This window comes from Ochotona princeps, chromosome 30 (assembly GCF_030435755.1).
Source record: "Ochotona princeps isolate mOchPri1 chromosome 30, mOchPri1.hap1, whole genome shotgun sequence".
NCBI classification, from domain to species: Eukaryota; Metazoa; Chordata; class Mammalia; order Lagomorpha; family Ochotonidae; genus Ochotona; species Ochotona princeps.
The window spans coordinates 5,100,237-5,120,762 of record NC_080861.1 but is presented as its reverse complement, the minus strand read 5'-3'; the positions used below and the strand labels follow the sequence as shown (position 1 = coordinate 5,120,762).

Below are 20,526 nucleotides of genomic sequence, written 5' to 3'. Positions count from 1 at the left end.
AAGTGTGGACATCATGTGTGTGAGGTGGTCCCGACACACCCATGTATGCTGAAGAAGACTCAGATTTCACTCAAGCAACCCAGGTAGGTCTCTCTCAAGGCGACTTGTTTCATAGTCCTGAACATCAGATTTTTCAGCTGTGAGAGAAAGCAGCTGAATGATGTGAGGAGTTTGTGCAAATGAAGGATAAAAGTGCTTGGGTTGGGGGTTGCCAGAGTTCCTGCAAAGGTGCCGGGACTCAGATCTCCTGTAATCAATGTCTGCTCTGGAACCAGCCCTTCATTCTTACATACTCATACTGCAATATTTAAATGTCTGTAGAAATTGGCTACTAATTGGATACTCATGAACACAACTAAAATTATGAGCTTTATTTATCTGGGAATGTTTTCTATCCATTGTATCTATGTTCAATCGATGTATATAAATTCAACTGCTAACGTGCAGGCAGCAATATCATTTTTAACACTAAAGACCACAAACGGGGCCTTCCTAGAGAAACTCTGTAAAGCTTTTTCCAGCTATGGTCAATGTCAACTTCATTACCTTCTTCTGGTTCATGACAAAATGCTGTGTAGCAAACCGCATTTTTCAGAGACGCCTACCACAAGGTATACTGTCCACATGCTTTCCTACTATGTGACTTGGTCACACTCATGTGTATGCATGCTATCTAACTCCCTACTCAACTAAACTGGGCAAGTCTCACATCTCATTGCCAATCCCCCAAATGCAGTGGAGGTGATGACAGATGACGCCATAGGTGTGGTCTGGAGAGGCCCCAGTGTTTCCACTCAGTTTTCCTTCAATGCTCTTCCTGGGAGAAACCAGTCACCCTGTAAGAGGTGTGGCAATACTGGAGACGCCATATAGATACCAAATAGCTGTTATTGGTTAGTTGATCTTGCTGGTCCAGCCTTTCAACATTATGAAGCAACTGAAATCTACATTACTGCAGCAATGAAGCTCAACAGTGCCCAGGGCCCTGGACAATCAGTGCAACCATTGATGGGAATGGCCAATTAGAACCATATTAAGTACTACAGGGAGCTGGTTCAGTTCTGCAAATGAGTGCTCTTGTCCAAAGGGAAACTTTTCAAATATACGAGAGCATGGTCCATGGCCAAATCCCCATGTCCCTCAACACTGTAATACAAGCTAGTTAGAGGTAATTAGGAGACTACTAAATGGAAAGAAATCATCACAAAATCTTAAATGAGTAGCTTAAATCTACTACAGGCTGACCCAATGACTTATAATGGTACCAGGGAAGATGCTGTTGTTTGGTGAATTCTTTAGTGTGGGATGATGATAGAAGAGAAGAAGCTTTACAGTCATGATGAGGTTAGAGCTGAAGCTCACCTTCTTGGGCATCAATGTACTATGCACCCACCTCATGCTAACTCAAAAGAAAGTCAGTGTATGAAGACTTCACACAATCCAGCGACAACTTTAAGGAATGCAAATATGATATGATCATGAAGATAAAACTTTTCTTGATATCCCCAGGCAGAATGGATGAATCTCAGCAGGATATTCCGGATCTTTCCTCACAATCTATCCTGGCTACAATATCTACAATATGGTAGAATATGCATAGCATCTACAATAATATCCTGGCTACAGTATATGGTGGTTGGGGAAAATGTATTTTCCCCAGTACCTTGTACATAACAAACACTCAAGTTTGATACATGAATGATAAATGACTGGATAAATGAGCAAATAATCAAGTGAAAAAAAGCCATAAATGTGTAAATGGGCTGAATATTCTCTCCAGGGGAGAAGTAAATGAAATATACAGTGATACAGGCTCCTCAAGACATTCAACAGTTTCAACCTAATGTCTATTCGTCCTCGAAGAAGTGAAGCTGCATCCTCAAATCGCCAACTGTCTGGTTTAACTCTAGGAAAACGGGATCCTACAGCAATACATTTATGGATGCGATTTCTTTTTACTTAGAATACAGTTGGAGGGAGGGAAGCTATAGATGACATAATTTAAAGCTGGGTGGGACACCACCCTTTTTTAAGGTGTGGAGACAATAGAACTTATTTTTTTTCTATGTAGATAAATAGGGCCTGTGACTGGGTAAAAATTCTACATACAGAGCTACATATAGAAAGTAGACTGGTCTAAGGCCAAATTCTCAGTTTCACTATGGAATGGTGGCTAGGATGTGTCTCATAAACTTTGAAATACAAGGAGTGGGAGGGAACAATGGCCCCTGTGTCTGTGCTCCTAAATCAATTCTTCCGTTTATACCCCAGCCAGGCTTCCCATAGTTTCCTCGCACCTGTGGGATACCTGGGGATGGTTAAAACATACCTTTTCCAGGGAGACACGGACTCCCCCATTACCGACTTTGGCTCCAGGATTCCCTTAAGGCCTGGCTGATTATTCCTCACACTGCACAGCATTCCAACAGACTTCAGTCTAATCCCTAAGCAGTTGTTACTCCTAATGAAACCCATGTATATTTCATGTTGTCTTAGTAGCTATGGAGAGGATCTGGACTAATAGTTGCAGTAACCTTGGACAAGTTACTTCATTTCTGAATTGTTTTCCTCAACTGCAAGAGTGGCAATGATAACTGTTACATGGGAATTGTACACATGACTAAATGTGACACTTCATGAGGGGCCCTTAACTCTGTACTTGGCAAATATATTTGCTTAATAAATGTCAGTTTTCTTCCCTCTCACAGCCTCTCTTTTCCCTTGGTGTGCCACTACCAACAGAGTTCAATCATATTTTCCTTTGCACATCTGGTCTATGGCATTCGGAAGCAAATGAGGTCTTAGTGGAATAAAACCATCTTATTTTAATCCAATTCCTACCTTCCCAATAAGTGCTCCTCAATTTGGGGGAAAGCTTAACTTTGCACACCTCTTTGAAATCTCTGACAGGTTTAATAATGTGGGCTGAAAGGGAAAAATAGCTGCAGGGGGGAATCTGATTAAATTGCGTGGCTAGCTTTATTAGTTCTTTCAACAAGGTTAATGTCAAACACTTTACCTTGTCATCCAATTTCCGTGCATTGAATGCAAGTTCAACGTAGTCATCATTGCCAGACAATTCTTCAGCAATCACCTAAAGGCAAAAGGTGCATATTAGCTGTAGTAAAGGGTGGATCCCTTTATCTCAGGAACACAGAAGCAAGTTTAGCTTGTCTTGTCAGAAACTCTACAAACACAGAGATTTGGGTAGGGTGTTTTTCCACAATCCTGTTGAACATGTTACAGCATTTCCAGGTGCCCAAGGGAAACTTCCGGAATCTACAGTGGTAGATAATTGGGTTATATTTCTGCTGAGCATGAGAATGTGACTCAAGCCAGAATAGATTGGGAGAAGCTTAGATGAGCATTTCTCTTTAGAGACATGTGAGCTTGGATGGCACTTTCACCAGAACGGTAAGTTCTTTTTTTTCCTATCAGAAAGTTATAAACAAGGAAAATCAATACTATTTCTTGATTACTTGGAGTCAGACTAGCAAGGGCTAGGGAAATAGCCTGGTCTCTGTCCTTTCTAGACCTACAGTTGTATGATTCTCAAAGAGGTTCATCATTAACAAAAGCCATTTTCCAATATTGAACAGCAGTTGACTCTGAGACCCTTTGGGCCAGAACTGAACAACAACAACAAAGTCAACAGAGAAACAATAATGTCCATCTGGGTCTCCCACATGGGTGGGAGGGGCCCACATAGCTGAGTCAATCTATCTTCTGTTAAAGCACCAAAAATCTAGGGGTTCCTTAGTTGCAAAAAGGTTGAATCATTTATACAAATAATGTCAACATTTCATAGGCACTCAGGGACCAAAACAGATGGCATCTTTATTAACCTGGTCTCCAAACTCTGAGATTTAATTCAATTTTATATGAATTCTATTTGAGCTGAGATTTTTTCCATTTGAATTAGGTTTGTATGCTCTAAATAATCATTAGTATGGGGAAATCTCAGGTATCTGCATTGAATGACAACTTCAATCTAGTCCATCTGCAGAGCCTAGGGAATTTTCCACATACTTTCAAGTATTTCTTTACAGCAGCTACTGGAAGCAATGGTTGGATCCTAGGACCCAAGATTAAGAAGAGCACTGAAATACATAAAATTAAGAAATGAATTTTTTTGGGCACAGGTGGAGCAAGAGTGGCTTCAATATGTTTTAGAGAAGTTTGGTTCTCTTGAGAAAGACCCATAACAAATGTCATACCTTGGCCTATGGAGTCGGTGGGCTTTGAGAGTGAGCCCATGGTCCTTGCTATTTTTTTTCCTATTTGATGATACAGTTCCATAGGCTCTGGGATTTCCCCTTCTCCTACCTCCTAATCTCCTCCCCCTAGTGATTTCTTCTATATTGTTACAGTAGTATAGCCCTTCACAAACAAGCATAAGCTTATATTTCTGATGTTGAAGTATATCCTGACATTGTAGGTATGGCCAATGGAAGAAAGTCCAACATTCTATTGTCAAGATATATTAAATGGTTTCACTGGGAGTCCATCTTTGATTTGGAAGTAGAGACGCATCTTGCATTGGATCTTCCCATAGAAGTGAAAAATATGATGGTGGTTATCAGAAGATGGGGGAGGAAGCAGGTGAAGAGGAAAATTTTATTAAGGCTTACTAAGTTATTGCTATGTAGAAGGAAAAGGTTCTGGAATTCTATTGAATAACAGGGTACCTAGAGATGATGTTAATATACTATATATTTTTCAATTAGCAAAGAAAACAAAAAGATTTGAAGAGAGATATACAGTTACTTTGATTGCACAATACTAGTACTACTATGTTGGACAATAAGACATCACATGGTATTCTACTAATATGTAGAATTTTTAGATGGCCTTTAAACGTTGTTTAGAATGAAAAATGAAAGACAGGGATAGGTAGCTTTGATGATCTTAAAGTGCCAGAGAATTTCATATTCTTCCTATTCTCAATAACTTCATCTTTCTCAATTTTTGTGGAAATGCTTAGTATAAGTAAGTATTCTTCTTTTCAGATCTTTTTCAGTTGCCAATAGACCGGGTCTGTTTTCCCAGGCATTGCTCTGGGCCAGCTGTTCCGTCCAGGCAGCACCGCTGTGCTTACCGTGATGGAGGCTTTTCCTGCTGTGTTCCCATGCTTTAGCAAGGACTTGGACAGCTTCCTCTGGGAGACAATCTGCACAGAAGGAAAAAAAAAGTGTGGAGATACTAGTCATATAAATGCTAGTTTTAAAATGTTGTTCCTCCATACAATCCCGCATTCACAGCTCTACATAAAATTATAAATGATGACAGCACCTCTGTCTGTGGACAGTCTGAGGTTTGCCCACAGGCTTCACCATAAACAACTTATTTCTGCCCTAGATCACTGTGTGATATGAGAGAGTGGATAAGAAAATAGAGATAACTCAGCCAAGTGGGAGGTGGGGTGACATCAATGACAGCGACTGACACTCCCTTTGTAGATTGCATATCATGCGGCAGATGCTCCATTCATCCCGTAAATATTCGTTTAGCCCCATGTATACTGGACTTGATGCTAGACTCTAAGAATAGTGTGGTAAGGAAAATCAGGTGTAAAATGTTGGCCTCGTGGATCCATGGTTTCTCTCTAGTAGTCTCTCAGCAAGGTGGGGAAGACACGTGAATAAAAGATGAAATATGGGTCATTGGTAAGCAGTAGCCATGCTAACACCTGACTAAAGAAACACAATACATTCCATATCCCAAATGCATCTGGTCTCACAGATATGTGCCATTGTGATTCATCTCCATTGGATTCCATCTGCCGTGACTTCAATGGACCCCAACAACTTCATCGTTAATCACCCTGTCACCAACAAACCACAGTGGGCAGACTGTCTTTACAGAATATGACTCCCAAGGCCCACACTATCTCCCTTCTAAGAAGAATGAGAGGGGTGGCCATTGTTCTTTCTCTTCCCTCTTAAAGGATGTAGAAATACTAACACTTCTGATGTAGGAAATGAGGAGACTATTATTACATCCTGGATCTTGCCTTTTGCAAATGTTAGTAAGACAAGCAACTGCCCAAGAAACACCCCGTCCTTGTACATGGGCACTCAGTATACACGTGGCCCATCAAGCTGGCAACAAACCAACAACAACAAAAAAAAAACTTGCTTGTCGGCCTCTAGGCTTCCATCTCAATTCCAAAGAATACTTAGTAATTAGGGTTTCAAACCTTTCATTGTAATATTGATGGACAAGCAATGAGTTGCCATTCTTAGCACCGCAGAGAAAAAACATAGCAGAGATGCCCAGCTGCAGTGGTGATCTATAGAGAGAGCCTATTTGTTGTAAATTCCATTGATCATGAAGGCTTTGTTGCCACTACAGCAATTGCATCAGGTTCAAAACGGCCCTTGGGCTTGTCAGAGGATGAGAATGTTAGTGACAAGGCTCAGCCCAGCTGCAGCTGACAACCAAGGACAACAAATACTAAGCTCCGCCCAGCACCAAAGCTAAAGGGGAGGCACTTGTCAGAAGTCCTCTCATTTGACTCTTCACCCTGCAGTGGGGCCACAGCTGCAAACCTTAGCATTCAATAACAACATGAAATTTAGACAGAGGAAGCACAAGTTGAAATTCTCTCGTCAGAAGGCTTGGACTAGAAGGATACTGAATGCCATTTCCGATCTGTATCTGCTCGCAGGTGTGGGAGGGAATACTTCTTCCCTGGTGATGCGAACAGGGACTTGTGACAGTGTGTGTCCTTATGAAGACTCACTGCTTCATGCAGGAATGAACAACGCCAAAAGAACCAACAACTTCCTGGCCAATATTTCCATGAGTGTTTATCTAGCTACAATTTCCTCCCAAGTCTCAAGACAGTTATTTTGGGGACTAGACGGTTCCCTGCTGTTACTGAAAATATCATCAAAATTTTTTCTTTATTGTGACTGTTGCAACAACAAATATTTATTGAACACTTTCTATGTGCCAGAAACCACTCACAGTAGTTTACAGTCACAGTTCTCTTAGCCTGAATTGATAATTCCCAAGGCATGCTTTATAAAACTTTTATTCCTTGAATGGGAAAAACACATTACATGAAAAACCTTGGTGTGAATAAAGTTAGAACTCATAAGATTAAATCCCTAGAGGATTTAGCAAAACTTCTGGTTATAAGAGATAAGCATGTAATCAGATACCTTACCCGTGTTTGACTCCAGAAACTCTGGTAAAGAAGTATCTTCAATGTTCTGAAAACTATTAAACCAACGGCTAGGCCCCCAAGCTAGAGGAAAGCAGTGAGAGGGCCTGGATTCCTCAGCGTAGCAGACCTAGGACACTTGCTCAGAGATCCACAGTCCGTGATGCGGTGTCTCATTAGGCAGCCTGAGCTGATCAACACATCTAGCTTGTAAAATGTGAAGCCAAGATTCATTCCTTCACGGACTGCTACCTGGCTCTCTGTCTCTAGGTACTTTAACAATATTGACTGCTAGTCTACATGCCCATGCCTAATCTCTTAAATCTGTATGATCTTACATGGGAGAACCAACAGACAAAGGGTCTCTGAGGATACGTAAGGAAGGCCTTGTTGACAGCTGGTTTTAGGGGAACATTTACCTTCACATTTCCCTAAGCTATCTGAGTGACATCACTGCGCCTGGTAGAAACCAGACCGACTCCAGGGAGATGGTCCGCAATGGATTTTTGTCTTGGTGCTTTACCCTCCCCCCTTTCTAGGATTCCTTACTCCAACCGCTGATGCAAAGGCCCTACAACCTCACTTGAGTACACAGTGACCTCCGAGAACTTTGCCTCTCAAGCATACTGTCATTAAGATTTTTTAAAAATCCCCCAAGAATGCATTTCTTAAAGAAATATATCTTATTCGCACTTACAATTGTACATATTTGTAGGGTACAGGGTGACATTTCCATATATGAATGTACTATGTCATGATCAGATGACATTATCTGTACTTCTCATTTATCATTTCTTTGGGTTGGGACATTCCAAATCCTCTCTCCTAGCTGTTTTGAAACAGGCAGTTAGTTGTTGTCTACCTTAGCTTCTACCCTACCATGTTATGCAATGTTAGAAGTCACACCTCCTGGAGCAGACATGGGATACAGCGCTTAAGACACCACTCAGGATGCCCACTCCCATATCAGACTGCCTTGGTCAAGTTCCGACTCTGCTTCCAACTCCAGCTTCCTGCTAACACTCACCTGGGAGGTAACAGGTATTTGCCTTTCAGATAAATAACTTTTTAAAGAAAAAATAAGTTATCCCCCTGTCCAATTGTACCTGTATACCTATTAATTACCCTCTTCTCATCTTTTCCTCCATATCCTTTCCAGGCTCTGATAACCAATATTCTACTTTCTGCTTCTATGAGGTCAACTTTTAGTTTCCATGTATAAATGCAGACATGTGGTATTTTTCTTTCTGAGCCTGGCATTTCATTCCACATCACATCCTCCAGTTCCACCCATGTTGTTGTGAATGAAATCTTCCATTTGCTGATTCACTCCTCAGATGGCTGCCAACAGTCAGGGCTGAACCAGGTTGGAGGGAGAAGCCAGGAACTTCTTCCAGGTCTCCCAATAGCAGGAAGCTGGATCAGAAGTGGGGCAGCCACAAAAATGCTGGCATCATAGGTAATGGATTTACCTGCTACCACAACACCAGCTTTGATTCCATTTTTATTAAGATGAACACTATTGGGATGGGAATGTTGCTCCACCTCCAAGTGCTGACAACCATTGGGGGCACTGTTTCATGTCTTGGATGCTCCACTTCTAATCTAGCTCATTGCTTATGCCCTAGGAAGGCAGCAGAGGATGGTCCAAAGTCTCAGGGCCCTACACTGCATGGGATATTGGGAAGAAGCTCCTGGCTTCAAATTGGCTCAGCTGCGGTTGTTGCAGCCATTTGGGAAGTGAGCTGGTAGATGGAAAATTTTTCTCTGTAAATCTGCCTTTTCAATAAACAAACAAACAAAGCTTTAAAAAGGAAAACTAGAACCACCATCCCCATTTTTTTATATGTTCAGCATTTTCTTTTTCTTTTATATTTTTAAATTCTAATGACTTCAAGTATAATTAGAGGGTACTACCATTTCTCTGACTTCATTAACAAGGGACAGAGTGAAGACAGAGATGTGAAAATGGAAACAGGGATTTTCAGGCTGCCTGTGTATTAATTATTGGGTAAAATCCCATCATCATTATCAATGACCCGGCTCCATTATTTGTCAGAGGACACTGTGTCATCTTACCCTATCCTCACTCCTCTAGCCACATCACAGAACAAGCACGAGGAAGTTGGGGAGGGCCACATTTCTAATAAGTCCCACATGTAGGTCAGAGGGATTTTTCAGGTCAAGGGCATGTGGCAGCTTTAGCAGCACCCCCTGAAAAGTTGTAACTTGTCTACAAATTATTAAGATATCATAAGACCAAGGAAAATTGAGGAGATTCTTTGAGCAGGTTGAAGGGACATAAGCAAACTCCAGCTCTGAGGTAATTTTATTCTTACCAGTTAACAGGTAAAGCAGCCAGATGCTCAAAGATAATAACCAAGGTCAAAGTTATGAAAGGATCAAATACGACCTCGAGAGTGCTCATTATGTAACAAATTCCAATGGTGGCCCTTTCAACTGAGTATTGTGGATGAGGAAACTGAGGAATAGAGAGTGTATCTGTCTGCTAAGTCAGGTGTAATGAAGTATCACAGCCCTGGTGGCTGAAAACAGCAGACAGTCCAAGGAAAGTATACATCTTGGCCTCAGTCTGCAGACTGGCCAAGCCACAGAACTGCTGAGCAACTGAGCTGGGGATATGGTCTCAGAAGGCATGGCTTTAACCCATGCCCCTACTTGAAAATGATGTGCACTCAAACAGATGACTTTAGGATTCAAGGAGTCTGCAGAAAAATGAGACAGTGGCACAAAGCTTAACGGGGAGAGGGGCTTTGCCAAGTGCGAATGAGAGTGTTGGTGCAAAGCTTTCAGTGTAGGCCTGGCAGGCTGCTAGAACTTTGCTCTTGGTCCCAGCGGGGATAGTTTTCTGGATATCTTTGTACAGCTCCTACTCAGGCTTTATTTTGGACCATGTTCAGAAAAGGCATCCTTGACCATGTTCAGAAAAGGCATCCTTGACATTCCTAGCCAAGTGAACACCTACCTTGTCCCCAACCCTCTATTTTTTATCCCATTGGTGTTTTCTTTAACAAGGACTATTATTATCTTTATTACATAATATAGGAATAAAGATAGGTCTGCATTCCCAGCAAGTAAGACTTATTTAAAAGGCAGAGCAATAGAAAGAGAGAAGACAGAGATAGAGGGAATGGGAGAAGTTGGGAGAAGGAGACAAGAGGAGGAGGAGAAAGAGAGAGAGATAGAGAGAGATAAAGAAAGAGAGAGACACACACACACACACACACACAGAGAGAGAGAGAGAGAGAGAGAGAGAGAGAGAGAGAGAGAGAGAGAGAGAGAAAGAGAGATCCTTCATCTGCTGGTTCACTCTCCTAGTTGCCACAACTGGAACCTGGGGACTATTGTCCACTGTCTTCCCAGGCACAATATCAGGAAGCCAGATGGGAAGCAAAGTAGTGTAGCCTTGAAGAGGCAACCCGATATGGGAAGCAGGCATTACTCTTCTGTTATTGGTGACATCAGAATCAGCTCAGCATAGGCAATTCTCCTGTCTGTGAGCAAAGCAGTAGGGACCTTGGCTTGCCCTAAAGATCTGCAAACCCATCTCAACCATCTGACAAAGTGCACAGATTCTGCAAAAACTCCGTACAAGGGCAGGGAGCATATATTTTTTTCTGGAAAGAGATGTTTGTGTGATTATAACACCATTTGCAGCCCATTCAAAAGTATTAACCTAAATATTAGCCTGCTATGGATTTACGCAATTTTGACCCCTGCCTTTGGTCGCCTCAGCATGGACAGACCAAACGATACTGTGGGCCTTACAAAGTCCATGGGGCAGGTAGTCCTTATTCCTGACTTACAACTTTAAAAGCTGTTGGAAAATGTGTTTGAGGATCCATCCAAGACACATGTAACTGTCTCTTCCACTTGACTGAGCTCGTTGAAGTAGGCAGGCTTTATCCAAGGTTTTCACTCATATTTAATGTAATTTTTTCTCATGACAGATGCAGTGTAGATGTAGTGTTTTCTTTTGGAGAAAACAGGAAAACAGGTGTGACACAAGTTCCCCATTATCCTACTACCTAGATATTATCCCCCTTTCGGGAGAGAAGACAGGGAGAAATCAGTCTTACGTCTACACTGGGTAACAAGTAAAGATTATCAATCGTTAGGTACATTTCATAAGCAGTCTCAATCTGAGGAGAAAAATCCAGAAACCTTCCAAGTTTTGAAATATTGGTAGTCAACTTTATAAATAGTTCAGAAATATTTCTGTAAATAAAAACACACAGAGAAATGGTTTGGGGGCTAATGTGTTTTGGGTGGGTTGACATTAGAGATACCGAATTTCAGAAAATTCCCTACCATCATGTTGACAATGCTGGGTTTGACACCATTGTGCCATGTGCTTCAGGACTGGGGCAAGGACGCCACACTTCCATTTAAGAAGCCCAGAATGCTGGCAACTGAGAAGGTGCAGCAAACCAGCTTTTGTAGGAGAGACACAAAGGGCAAAGGAAGGGAAGAACACAGAGACAGGGGTGTGGCTCAGGTATGCAGCCAGCTGTTCTGAGCCCGGCAGCTGCCTGGGAACAAAAGCAGGAGTGTGGCATAGGTCACGAACAGCTGTCTTCAACCCTCATGCCACGCGTGGCTCCTGAGTGAATGAGCAGGTCTAGGATGTGCTATGAGGTGAGAGGAGAGGTTAATGGGGCCAACTGTCACGCCAGCCTGGCATTCATGGATCAAGGAAAACACCTGCAACTGCTTTTCAGTATTGATGTATTAGTCTCTGCCAACTGGCATTCTGTTCAAGATCTCCTGCCCTCCTCCTCTGCACCAGAGATAGATGACTGGCCATGTTACCAGCAGTGGTCGTGGAGCAAGGACTGCAAGCACAGGTCCATTGTAACAACCACCAAATACAGCTCTTTTGAAAAGATGTACTTATTCACGTGAAAGACAGAGTCATATGTACACAGAGAAATCAAGAAGAGGGGAGGAGAAACGAATCTTTCATCTGCTGATTCATTCTCCAAATGGCTTCAATCAATGGCCAAGGGCTGGGTCAGCTGGAAGCCATGGACCTGGGACTCCATCTGGGTCTCCCACATTAATGGTGTGGGCTCAGGCACTTGAATCCTCTTTCGGTGTTTTCCCAGGCACATTCACAGTGAACTGTATCAGATGTGGAGCAGCCTGGACTGCAACCGGCACTCACATGAGATGTTGGCACTGCAGTCTCTCAATGTCTTAACTCAATGAATCTCTTCCCCACCACCATCAGATCTATGTTGTAGAAACAATCTTTGAAATGATATCTATGACTTAGTGTGAGAAGGTGGGTAGGAGACAGAAAGCTTCCTGGAGAGGGATGAGAATGTATGGAGAGGTGATTAATGTCAGAAACAAGGAAAAAGGAAATAGGAGGCTGAGAAGCATTAGTTTTGAGCATTGGAACCATATAGAGAGGACCTATCCAAAGCCTTGCTTCTGCAGATGAAGTCACTTCATCACCAGCAAGGTTAGCAAATAGTTACACAGGGAGCTGGTGGAAGACCCAAGACACTGAACCTGTGGAGGAGACTTAAAAGTATGAAAGGAGGATGCTAGCAATTTCTCCTGTGATCTGAGTTGAAGATGATTTGCCTCAAAAGAGAGTAAGGCCAAAGGTAAGAAAGACTGTCACTCCTCCTGGAGGCCTGGCTCAGCAGCAGCCACCCTCCATGAATCCCTCCTGCCTGTGAGCACATCGCAGGCAGCACGATAATGCCACACTACTGGCTGGAACTTCTCGGCCAGCCCACGGGCGCTGAGATGAAGTGATCTGCTCTTGACATCATTCATCACTCACGTGGTTCATTCTGCAACGTCTGAGAAAGCTTCACTGAGAGAAGCAGCAGGGATGTGTGTTTCCCATTGTAATGTGTGAATTTAACTTCCCTGGGCCATCAATTTCATGCCATGAGGGCTTTAGATGGCATGTAACACAATGACAACTGGTGAGAGCTTGCTGTGGATCTTACGTTCAATTTAGATAGCACCGTCAGCATCAGTACACTCTGGTGTCCACCATTTGGGGGCATTCAAGCATTAGACAATTAGACCAAATCCCCATTGATCACCTATAACTCATGATCTTCAGGTCCTTTCAGTAGTCATGGTAGCTGACACAATTTAACATTCACTTATGTCAGGAAAGCAATCAGCACTCCAGCTACTGGGTCTATTCAACCACACCCAATGAAGAAACAAAGTCTGAAAATCAGGATCTTCACCAAGAACATAAACTGCAAGCCATGTGCTGGGTCCTTGATAGAACTATATATTTTATAAACAACTTCTCCCCTGCTCTGTAAGTGATTTCTCTGCCTTCCATTTCTTACATAATTCTCCCCAAACATTAGTTTCTTTCTCAATTAAAATCAGCCATCTAGTGTTCCAAGACTCATTAGTATTTTTAACCATGATACACAGGAATAGACAGTTCTCAAAGTAGAATCTCCCTTCCAGCAGAATCATCATGATTTAGGAATTTGGAAACGCCAATTGTTGGGTCTCTCCTTAAGTCCTCTGAATCAGAAATGCTGGGTGACAGGGGACAAGGAGCAGTTAGCTTTGCTTTGATAAGCCACTGCGTGATTAAGATGCATGTCTAAGTTTGAGAACCATTTCTCCGAAGGAATATGGAACAAGACCTCTTCACAGTGGATAAGGTCCGGGACCCCTCCCCACCTCCACCTCACAAAAACAGTCCAATTGTCAATGACTCCATTGACAATGACATAAATCTGGAAGTTTTTGGTTTTCACAGATTTGCCCAGCACACGGTAGTGAAGAGGAGAGGACTTCAGAGCTGTTTAAGCATCCTCCATGTGATAGGGAAGAGACGATGCTTGCAGGAAAAGCAGTGATGAGACCCTGAGGCCCCAGTGAGTTTGGATCATGAATCTGCTCAACAAAGTTGAGGGTGAAAAGGAAGCTGAGATGAAACATATTCTTGGAACTAGGTTTGTAAAAATCAAGTTCTTGGAGTTGTGTGTGAGAGGGACGGAGTGATGGCTCTCACATTGACCCAATCCAAGAAGCCATATGATATTTAAAATACACTCAACATGAAAACCTTGAGGGAAGACATCCAAGGCTAGTTTTCTGCAAGAGGATCCCTCAGATCATCTTTGTATTATATAAGACAAATAAGTAAAATACAAAACCAGCAGTCAACCCCCAGAGTGTCTGATTCAGGAGAGCCAAGGAGGGACTGCGATTTGGCTTTCCAAGTTACCAGGCAACACGAATCCTGCTGGAATGGGAACCATACTTACAGAACTGTGCCCCAGTGTTACACAGTAAGGAATGCTAACGAGTTTTAGACACTCTACCACTAACTCTAATGAAGAAGGGAGCAAATGTTTCTTGACAATTATCAGAGAAATCAAGGAGGGCAAGGAAAACATCTTGCAATGAAATTACATGGAAAAGATCTTGAAGGGCTTTGCAGCTAACCAGATCTGTATTAGCTCCAGGCTCTTCTCTGCAACACCCATATGCCCTTGGACAACTCATCTGCCTCTACTCCATCTCCGTTTGCACAGTTGTAAAACGGTGGGGATAGCAATGCCTACCTCCCAGAAGTCAAACCACAATGGGTACAGACACTGACTAGCCCTGATACATACAAAGTCCTGGGAAAGCTACCATTGTCTGTGACTTTTGACTCACGGTCTACTGTCGTTGGTGATGAAGAAGTAGAAGATTAAGGGGAGGCATGAATGAGTTAATAAGCAATGGAAGAGGACAATGCAGACTGCATGTTTGAAGGTCAGCCCTCTGCTGTGGGCAGGAGCATCACAGCTCTCCGTAGCACACTCTCTGCTGAATGCAGCAGGAGAGGGGCTTGGGGCTCAGTGTTCAAGCTGTCCCAGAAGGAGGACACAGCTTTCAGAGCACGCTGTGCCCGTGACCCCTCCCCCCCTTTGCTCCATCTGCAGAGAACGTGCAGTTCTCTCTCTGGAGTCCTCTCTGCAGACATGAACCTTTCTTTTGCTTCATTTAGCAGGTTTTTTTCTTAGTGTGAAGGCACTTGCTGTGCTTGTACCCAACCCCATGGCCAGCATTGGTTTCCAGCAGGCTGAAGGCTGCGATTTCTCTTTCCTAAAGGCCAAGAGCTCTGCTGCTTTGCAAGACAGCAAACTCAGACGAACAGCGCAATACCCAGAGAAGCCTTGACAAGACAGGATCTGGATGTGGGAGTTCCCTGTGCCACTTTTCTCTCTCCTCTTAGGCCTGAGTGGTGGCAAGCTCAGGATTAGTAAACCTGCTCCAAACCATTTCAGGGAGATCAGACTTAAACCCAAAATATTTCAGAGATATGATTTAAAACTATTTTTTTACTGATAAATACTCTGAGGGGAATAAATATTGGAACAAACGGAAGCACGTGTGAACACACACACATGCATAGTGCTCCCAATCTTTTGACAAAATAAAATGCTCAAAAAACCTAAGGCAACATCAGAAGGCTCAATGCTGGGCTTCTAAAGGGTTTCCCCGTTCCCAAAGTCCACCTGGAGTCTGAAAGCAGTGGCGCTGCCAGCAGGTGCCAACCTCCTGCAACCTTCTGGGTGTTCACTGCAGCCACTGCAGCTGCCACCCACTGGCCCTCTGTGCATGCCCAGCATGCCAGGCAGCACATGGCACACATGACCTCACTTGCTTCCCATCGCATGTCTTGCAGACTGCAGTCTTTAAACCTCCCAGTTTGCAACGAAAAATGTTAGGCGTAAATCGCTGCAGGAATTTTCCTCTGGACAAGCATCTGTAGAGCAGCTCCACCGGGACTCGACCCATTTACCAGGCCACATAACCCAAGTGCCTGAGTGTCATGATCCAGGCCTTCTTGTGTCCCCAGGGCCACTCAGCTTTCCTGGCCTCTTGCCAATGGGGCCTATCAAAACAGTGTACAGAGAAGAGGTGTTCTCTCATATTGGAGTAGAAGAAAAAGCGATTTGCTTTGTTAGACAAGAAACAGCAACCTAGAGAAGACAGGCAATCTCCCTCTCACACCAAGTGTTGCAACCCATGAAACTCTGGAGGGTGAAGGGATTCTGTCTGACCTTCACACCACACTCTCTGTACCAAGGCACCTGCCTGCCACGTTTCTACAGGCACAAAACACCCACCAGAGGCTCCATGAATTCTAAGTCATCAAATCCTCACTTTTAAATAAAACAGAGAAAGATGTTCTTCCACATTCAATGATGTTTAAAAAAAATCCTCCATGATTTGTTCAAACGCGGAATGTTCAATAAGTTCCCTTCCAACAATAGAAATCAAACCGTGTTCTTCAGAATTCATCCACTTTCATGCTACCGTCCCCTGCGGGGAGCCAGCTCCCACATCTCTACCATCTGCTCCAGATCCACAGAGTCCACAGCTGCCTGGGAACCTCCTCCCGATTCGCTCCAGACAGTGAGACCGACAGGTCGGCGTCTCATCCCAGTCTTTCCCCACCAAGCTCCACATGGGAGTCCCTTCAAAGACAACCAAATTGCTCCTCCTGTGCCAAAGCCAGAGCTTGCCAGCCACCCCCTGCAGTCTCATAGCCTATGATTCTGCTCGCACACAGACAGTGCAGCCCCCTCACCTATATTCTGTTACCGCACTAGTTTCCAGATTGCCTTGCCTCTATACCCACCCAGCCATCTCCACCCTTTGCAGGCATACCGGTACAACCTTCCCAGGCTGTGCATCTATATTTTGTCCTTTCTCTAGTGACCACAGCCTCAACACTTCGGATCTAGGCTGTCCAAACTTTAGAGGAAATCCTCCTAGTCTGGCTCTCCTTCCTGTCCTACAACCTCTAGCTTTTGTTTTCCCTCATATGTTCCATCAGCCTGTCCTGCACTACCTCCCACACCACCTTAACTCTGTGTGTGCTGCTCACTTTGCCCAGAGTTCCCCGTCTCTTCTTTCTGCTGAGGAATTCCTACTCATCTTTGGAGACTCAAGTCCAGAGTCATCTTGCTCAACAGAGCTAAGTCTTTATCTTGCAATTCCTGAAACACCTTTTTATTGTAGTATTTGGTAATGTGCATTTATTTAGTTGTTGGTTTGTACCTCTGGGGTCAGGCCTCTATCTTTTTCATCTTTTTGCTTCTAGTATCTACCACAGTACTTGGCCAATGCTGGGGCACTTGATAGGTGTCTGTTACAACAATGAATCAATGAATGAAACAATTATGTTTTTAAAAAGTTACGTATCTTTACACTGCAGCCACAAAATTGGAATATTTTGGTTTAATTGAATTATTGCCCAACTCTAAAGTATGGGGATGGCTAATTCCATAGATCACATGGCCAACAAAATGAGGGAGAGGTTGCCAGTGCATTTGCAAAGTGCCCAGAGAGGCTGGCATGTGCCTGGAGGTGAAGCAAGGTCCTGAGGGCAACACCAAGCAGTTCTGACTTGCACTGACTGGTTTCCGCCTGAGCCATGTCCTTCCAAAACGTTGTCAGAACAGATCCTCACTTAATCCTTCCCTAGCTCACAGCAGAAGAAAGCTCTGGATTAAGGACCAAACGCTCCAGATTTCTGGTTTCAGCTCTCTGAAGATATTGGATCTTTCTAATCCTCAGTTCTCTCAACTGTACCATGTGAACAGTGACAGCCACCAGGGGACAACTGAAATGACTGGTGTGGAAGCTCTTTCAAAAGCCCCAGAACAGATCTGAAAAAACTACTTGTCATCTGACCCTCAGGGACCCCCTCTACACATACATAATCTTCACCCTAAAAGGCTGGGAACATTAACAGGAAAGCTCAGTTTCCCTTCATTCACCCAGCTCCAAGCCAGTTAGATCTTCTTTCCCTTCCTCCTACCTGGCACATCAATCACTGTGCTTTTAGTTCAAGACATTGAAAATCCTGTCGCAGCAGCTTGCTCTGACATTCGTGCTCCCTGAGAAGCAGCCCGCAGACAGAGCAGGCTCCAGATGCAATCTGTCAGCCTGTGTCTCCTCTCCATTGGGTTCCGATTTCCACAATACCACTCTCAGCTCTAGTCTGGCTGCAAGGTGGCGATGATTGTCCCAGAAATCAGAGAAAAAGAGGAATTTTTTCGTTACTTGTGTCTCTTCTTTCATTCTGGAACAGCTTCCAAGAAAAGTTTTCATTTTCGGTAGCTGCAATTGCTGCCTCTAAACCAAAGAGGATAGGAATTATGTGATTGTTCATGAGCATCTAGAATTTACTCTTGGGCAAGGGATAGGGTTATTGTCTACATGGCTTCATGCTAGGAAATGATCTGAAACTGATCAGGGTCTGACATCTCAGAAAGTCGCTGACTTGGTGTTGGACAGGCAACCCACAGGTGCTGTCAGGACCCACCCTTAGCCCAGAACCCAGGACTTGAGTGCACATCACTGACTTCTGGCCACCAGCCCTTCAAATGTCTTTGTTTGCTGCCCTCTGGTGATCTCTGTAGCTTGTCTTTCTGCCCAGGCAGTCAGCACACACAGCCCACCTTAGAAACAGAATTACCTCAATCAACAACTGATGGCACCAGATACCCTCACGCCACTCTCCTCAACCTTGGGGCAAGACTGTGATTTTGCATTTGCTCTTTATCAGCTTCCAGAATTTCCCAAGCAGACCTGAGCTCCCCTGGCTCACTGTGGTACCTGATTGGATCACCCATCCCGGGTGGGTGCCTGCCTTGCCCTGTCTCATTTGTTAGCTTCGTCATGGGGTTTCCTTCACTGTGTTTAATCTCCTATCGAAGAGCCGGCTTCATGGAAAGATGTTCTACCCCATATGCCACGCTCCTTCCTGAATCCCATCTGCTTCTTTCCTCCTTCTTTCCTCCTCATGTGCCTCTACTCTCCCTTCTAGTTTCAGTGGAAATGTCACTAGATGTTTCTCTTAGAAAGCCTCCTTTGACTTCCTGTCTTGAAGTTGGTCCTGTTCTGTGTTCTCCTCCTTAATGAGGTTTAGGATGATATCTTTGTGTAATCATTGGCTTTATTTATTCCCAACTAGAATGTGACATGCTTGAGGGCAGGGACAATGCTGTTGGCCCATGACGACTTCATTGGCACTGTTACAATAACCAGCTTAATGTAGAAGGTTAAGGACTTACTGGTTTTGGGAAAGATGAGTTGCTGACAGACTAAAGACAAACTCTGAGGTTCACTCACACAGGAAAAAAGATTCAAACTTTGGTGAAAAAGACCTTTTATCTGTATGACCCCACATGGAACAATACTGACAAACTACAAGTTGTATACCTAAGACAGAAGACCACAGCCAGAAGGGGAATCTTGGCATGGCTAATTTATATCTGTAAACCCACAAATCATTCATTCATTCAATATCTATTGGGCACTCTTATCAAGTATGACCCTAAAATGATCCACCACCACCAATCATCAACCCTTTTTAAAAACCAGCAGAGGCATTAGCCTAAAAGGTTCTCTCTCCTTAACCCTACATCCACTTTAGGATTTTAGTTCTCATTAATGAAGTAAGAAAAAATCTTATGAAATCAACGTCTGCATTGTCACTTGGTGCTCACTGTCAGTGGGAAGTAGCTTACAGCAGGGTAAATGCAAACAAATTCACCTACTTGTATCTCTTTACCAGTCAGACTGGTTCTCACAAATTCTTATACCAGCCCCTTACCTCAAGAGGGAAGGAATCCGAGTTTTGTGGGGATTGAGGCTTAAATAACTTGGAATCCTCCTTTGAAGATACAAGGACAAGACCAAAAACCAAAATGTGATGCAGAGCCTTGGAAACTGCCCACCTAAGTGAGGGGCTCTGAGATTTGGGTTTCATTAGTTTCCCTGTAAATCAGCAGCTGACCTTGACCCAGTGAAAATGGTTCTTCTCCCTCCCATCGCACTGCCAAGCCAACGCTGCGCCTGACCTCTGCGCCTCACTTGCAGCACTTCTTACTGCACTTCTAACTTGCAAGGCCTTTCTTATTTGTTATTTCTTCTGTCCCTGGAGAACATTTTTCAAAGTTTGGTCTCACAGCATGTTTGTCGACTTTGCCCATCAGAAAAGTGTTCCATTCCCTGAAAGCTCACAGTTCTAGCTTTAGAGTCCAGTAGATTGTGTCATGAATTACTCTAAATGAGGTGCATGTATCATGCCTAATCTAGTGAGACTGCCAACTTTCTAGGCACAAAGAATGTTTCTACATGCAGAGATAAAGTTCTGGGCACAGCAGTTAGGAAACAGAAAAAAGTAAGTAAGGAGGGGAGGAAGGAAGGAAAAGGAAGAAAACGAAAGAATGGCAAAGAAATGAAGAAATGAAGGGACAGAAGGAAAGACAAAGAGAAATGAGAATGAGAAAAAGAAACAAACAAACAAAAAGAAAGAA

At 43.5% G+C, this 20,526-nt stretch overlaps 1 protein-coding gene across 1 annotated transcript in view; it reads right to left on the bottom strand.

Moving 5' to 3' along the window:
* The window catches only part of CPNE4 (copine 4), a 277,997-nt gene that overhangs the window by 85,497 nt on the left and 171,974 nt on the right, over nt 1-20,526 (bottom strand). Inside the window, exons 4-5 of the mRNA XM_058657050.1 lie at nt 5,099-5,170; nt 3,020-3,094 (exon numbers count right to left, since the gene is read on the bottom strand). Coding sequence (XP_058513033.1) covers nt 3,020-3,094; nt 5,099-5,170 — 147 coding nt within the window. The remainder of the gene's footprint in view (nt 1-3,019; nt 3,095-5,098; nt 5,171-20,526) is intronic.